Source organism: Sinohyriopsis cumingii, chromosome 12 (genome assembly GCF_028554795.1).
Source record: "Sinohyriopsis cumingii isolate HCF-2022 chromosome 12, ASM2855479v2, whole genome shotgun sequence".
Lineage (NCBI taxonomy): Eukaryota > Metazoa > Mollusca > Bivalvia > Unionida > Unionidae > Sinohyriopsis > Sinohyriopsis cumingii.
In genome coordinates, this window is record NC_142972.1 from 75423027 (window position 1) to 75428630 (window position 5604).

The 5604-nt window shown below is 33.8% G+C and overlaps 1 protein-coding gene across 1 annotated transcript; it reads right to left on the reverse strand.

Moving 5' to 3' along the window:
* Positions 1–296: 296 nt before the first annotated feature.
* On the reverse strand, positions 297–5394 carry LOC149786775 (ninjurin-1-like). The gene is made up of 3 exons (XM_089978255.1): positions 5217–5394; positions 4513–4642; positions 297–1332 (listed from the first exon to the last, which is right to left on the reverse strand). Exons 2-3 carry the CDS (start codon positions 4618–4620, stop codon positions 910–912), a joined length of 531 nt encoding a protein of 176 aa, XP_089834381.1. The 5' UTR covers positions 4621–4642; positions 5217–5394; the 3' UTR covers positions 297–909.
* Between the last annotated feature and the right edge of the window lie 210 nt (positions 5395–5604).

The following is a 5604-nucleotide window of genomic DNA, read 5'->3' on the forward strand; positions in this document are numbered from 1 at the left end:
ATTTGATATTAGTAGGTGTATGTGAGTATTGGGAGACAAACGAAATTAGCATTAGCCCATAAAATAACATTGATGGGACACTTTTGGGACAAACGTGAAATCCCATGTTAAATGAGTCCATAGGTTTAACATGGGAATGGGCTTATGGGGCAGAAGTATTTGTGGAGACAAAAGTGTTATGGGGACAGAATTGGTAAGGGGACCAAGGTGCTTTTACGCCTGCGAAATGTACCCTCTTTGCGGTATTTCCAATAAAATATGGAGCAATTTAAAGGAATAATTATAAACACCCTAAGTGAGGATATAATACATTCACGAGACGTATGTTTACAAGGATAGACATTATGTAGCAAATTTTATGTACAAGGATAGACAGTTTGTGGTGAATCCTATATACAAGGATAGGCATTATGTACTGAAGCTAATGTACATGGATACATATTTTGTTGTCAAGCATATGTACATATATTGTACATCAACCATAGAATCAATAATGTTACATAACAGATTGTTAAAATAACGAGACTGCTAATACAAATGAATGAACAAACAACAACTTAGCAAATTAAACACTATGTAATAAAGATGCCAAATTATTAATATACTATTACTACTATTAATTATAGTATAGAAGAAGAAGAAGAATAAGAATAAGAAGAGGAAAAAGAAGAATAAGTGGTAGTAGTAGTAGTAGTAGTAGTAGGAGAAGATGAAGTGAAAGAAGCAGAGAGACGATAAACAAAAAATATTTCTTTGTCTGCCTTATCGGTCTGCAGATTCAGCGAACCTGAGAACAACTTGAAAGGTAATATTTCGATGCAACGCAAAATGTTGGTACACTCTGCCATACAGTCAAATGTATATCGTTCACGCAGCGCATTTCCCAAAAGAAGAAAAAATGTAAAAATATCAAGACGGGGTCTCGTTTGAGCCACTGTTGACCGGACCATGTGGTTCCACTCCAAATCCAACTATGAAGACGTTAGCCACAATGATGCACAAAACCAATACGTTTCCAACCTTATCAAGTACATTTGCCACTTTGTTGTCCTTCAAAACCACTCCTTTGTCTGGGATTTCCGTCAGGGTTTCAGGCATATTGTCCACGGCTCCTTTTTCGATTGACCAGATGATAAGCATGCAAATTGTGAAGATGACCTGGAGTGAAATGGACATTACTATGGCGACTAGTAGGAGATAGTAATATTTGTCTTTAGAACCAAGTTCTGTCAGCGCTTTCAGCTGAGAAACGTTGGCCATCAGTAAGGCAACGTCCATCAATTGGTGGATAAAGTTTCTCTTCACCACATACAAGTTGCTTGGAGGGTTTGTCTGAAATTGAAATATTTGCCAATGATATTATAAGAACACTCTTTGTACATGCAATGTTTTTTCCAAGAGATCGTGTTTATCAGAAAGAAAAATGTGTACAAACTGACAAAAATGCAAGGATCACTAGTGTGATAGGACCAATAGCACATGTAGGACCAAAGGTTTCCTCGGACAAAGACAAAGTAGGAAAGACAAATAAATAAGCAACCATAAACACATAAAACAACAGAATATTTTGAAGCTGTTTTATCTTGAGTTAAGTATACAGTCTTGATTCTGACCGTATAAACTTAGATAATGGAAACTTCCTATTAGTTGGCAGGGTATTTTCAGAAAATGATAATTGCAACCGATGCCAAGTAGAGGGGAATATAAACTTATTTATCTAACGATTACTCTTTCTTGTCCTATTATCTGCAAAATAACCAGTCTAATTGTTGTGTACAGTTTTTAATTTGAGTGGAATTATTTATTCAAATTATTATTCACTCGAATTACGAAGCGCACAATACTATGTTTGCACTAAAACATTAATTTGAAGTTATGGTGAATTCAGACAAAGACATTTGGTTTATATGATCGTGATACATCAAAAGACATTACCACGTTCCAGGCAATTGGCACAATAGCACATTCGAAATTACAGGCACATCAACACATTCAATATCGGAATTTAAAACTACTGGAATTCTATTTGAACTTCATAGCTTTGGATTTATGATAGAACGTTTAGGACAAATTGGGATTAATTCACAATACTGTAAGGTCCTTTTGTTGAAAGTTTCACTTGCATTCTAGGCAAATAAATTAGTTAGAATATTAGAATATTAGGATATATTGCTTCTCAGTTGCCTGATGGCATGAAATGAACAAAACTGGATAACTCGGAAGGTAACAAGCCATTTTTTAAACTATAGTCTGATAACACAAACCCGTTTGTTTGTACCCCTGTACCAATTTCAAAAACGAGAACGTTTAATGTGATAAAAAGTGCACAGAACTAAGTCAATTGAATCATTGACTTATAATTTCTAACCTGACTGTGACAGAATGGCACTAACGCTGGCATCCCCTGCACCATTTCATGCTTAACGGACTTTCCATAGTAACACGGCGCCATATTGCGTACACTATAGGCTAGTTTATTTCCATCAGATAACATAATGACGTAGTTCATCCTGTTCGGCAAATGCTGAATAATTGCGTAAATTACATAACGTTGAGAGTTTGGAATTATATCCCTCTGCATACATGAACATAGAAATTAAACCGCTTGCTAAATCCACATGAAAAGCGTAATTGTCATTTTCCTTTGCTTGATTCGACATTGTAAATATCGGAAGCAGACGACTTATGAATGTACATCTGTAGTCGTAAAACACCCCTTTGCTGAAAATGGACTTGTCCAGAAAGTGGAAATGGATCCGAGCATGTCCGTCTATTGCACTGAAAACTTCCGTTAAACATGAAACGCGCATAAGATGACGGTGTTAGGGCCACTCTACTCAGAGTCAGGTTAGAAACTATAAATCAATGAATGAATTGACTAAGTTCCTTGCACTTTTTATCACATTAAATTTTCCATTATTTAAATCGGTAGGGGGGTGCAAACAAACGGGATTGCATTATCAGACTATAGTAGAAATAATGATCAGATACTGAACGATGGTGGTGCACATATGTGATACCACCTGGCGATTAAAGTCCGATTAGTTTTAAAAGAAACGGTGTCCATTGACTCATTACTCTGTGCTGATTTATATATTCTCGTAACACAACACAAAACAAACTCTTGAACCAAGATCATGTTGTGCTTTTATAATTATAAACTTAGTGCAGAGTTCGTTCAATAAGTAATAAAAATATTTATAAATGCCCATCTGCATGTACCGGATATAATGTTATATTACAATTTGTAAAGAACTGATTTAATGTAAACTAAAAATGTAATTTTTATTTTGAAATTTAGGTATCTATTCTTCACACATGTATTTTCTTCACTTTTGATGTCTTGCCAAAAATAATAATACGAAAGGAATATATTAATTTGAACTTCACGCACTAGAAACTGTTAATGTATTCCTTGATATTAGCTTGTTTTTCACAGTGAAATACGTTTTACATTATCCTGCACTATGTTTAAAAGAAAGCAAACTAAATAACAAAATGTATTTTTGCCTATGTGTTTCATCGAAACATGAACATTTTACATTAAACTTAACATGTTTTATAAATACTAAAATGAATACTAATTTTTAATCTTTTTTCACTTTTAAAAGGATTACTGAAAAGACCTCAAAATAGGTATAAAACATGATAATCTATGAAAATTCTCCATTTCTCGCAAGAGACGGGAGAAGTGTTACGAATCTATGGTCTTAAACTAAGTGACAGAAAAGAGTGAGAACATGTTTTGTAAAAGTCAGCAAATCATTTATCTCCCTGGAATACAAAGAGAAAATGTAACGAGAATTTACAGTATTGTAAATTAAATCCCAGATAGTTCGAGACGTTTTCTCACAAGTCAAAATGTATAGGGTATTCCGAACGAAGTCAAATCTGTAATGTGTTGATGTACTAATAGTCTGGAATAGTGTTGATATGCCACCAGTCTTGATGTAATACAATGACATAATCCAGAATGTAATTGAATTTTTTCACAATAATCGCCAAATAATAATTAAAGAAGACAATATTGAGCATTATCTAATTTTATTGAATATTTTCAATAAATAAATCCTCTAAAATAGTAATCAAAATGAAGCTTAAATTAATTCCACTAAGATGTTAAGAGATGGAATGAATATATCTGATGTAAATAACATTTATGTAGAAAGCCAAGACACAATAACAGAGCCTGGATGAGATTTATTTTCTCATGAAATACGTAAACAACTTGCTTCTAGAACATTCTTAATATCTTCAAATAAGTTAGGCCTTGAGTTAACACCTGTCAACAATCTATGTAGATCGTATAAACAAGACAAAATGATGTGAGTAGTCATATAGATATTGAACCTCAGTTACAGACCAAGGTCAACAACACAATACGTATCACATGTACATAACCGAAGAAAAACACACCAAAACTCCTTTTTACATGCTCTATTTGAAAAATATGCAACATCAACAACAATAATACCTAAACATGCATTTCCGTATTCAAAATGTAGGGGATACCTGAAGTGGATTATCAACTTCCTCATCCGGGCTCTTGATCTCTGTTGCTTTGTCATTGTTCATTGATACCTTCACATCCGTGTCAAAAGCCACATTGTCCGCCGACATTTTGCGAAGAATCTCTTATTACCTGCAGTAAAACTGAATGGTACACACAGTGCATCCAAAACAAATCATATTGGTACCTTAGTATCACATATACTGTACAATTCACTTTACGGAAGACAAGGTGATTTATGACCATAAGTTAAAACCTTGATATTATAAGTCACCTTTCTGACAAGAACATCGCAGACTAACGTTATGCAGATTTATTTGAGCGATTTAATATACTGTCCATTTTAAGTTAAAAGGATGCTTTGTTGCATTTCGTTTCTTGATATTAGAAACATATACCACGGACCTTACATACCAGTCTATCTCAGCATTTACAGATGCAGTATCTTATACGATATATATGACAGTATATTAGTTAGAACATCAAATACGTATTCTAAGAATAATAATGCAACAAAATCACTAATTTATTGCAAGCTACATTCCTTAAAGCTTGTACTTTTCCCAAGAATTATCGTATTAGTGTCTTGAAAATGTTAACAATAAAGATACACATTAAATCAACTTGACTATTATATATATGAGAGTTTTTCTGATTCAGAGAGAGAGAGAGAGAGAGAGAGAGAGAGAAAGAGAGAGTAACTCACCAGACTATTTTGTCGACACTACCAAAGGAAAAACTGTAACATGTTGGACAGAACTGTACAACTGTATGGCAGGATTTTTATCGGATTGGACGGCGTATATCTGATCTCTCACAAGGTATGTGATTGTTTTTCGTTAAAAATGCATATCTCCAGTGACATAAGCAGTATATTTATAAAATCGTTATTATTGTCTGTGCAGTACGAGAATGAATTTACAAAATAGATTGCGTTTGATATAGGACTATGATTTGTATTAGACCTAGGTGAACATAAATCAGCAAAAGATTGTGTGTTGCTATGTAGATAGTGAATTCAGGACGATGGGGCATGTGTGCTTAGGGATTTTTACTGAATGTCTGACCTCATATATATATATATATATATATAT

What these genes read in the sequence shown, in the direction of transcription:
- LOC149786775 (XM_089978255.1), bottom strand. Translation starts at nt 4,620, where the DNA reads ATGTCGGCGGACAATGTGGCTTTTGACACGGATGTGAAGGTATCAATG. An exon ending in AAGTTGATAATCCACTTCAG is followed by an intron (nt 1,333 to 4,512) that starts GTATCCCCTACA and finishes TTTCAATTTCAG; the next exon opens with ACAAACCCTCCAAGCAACTT.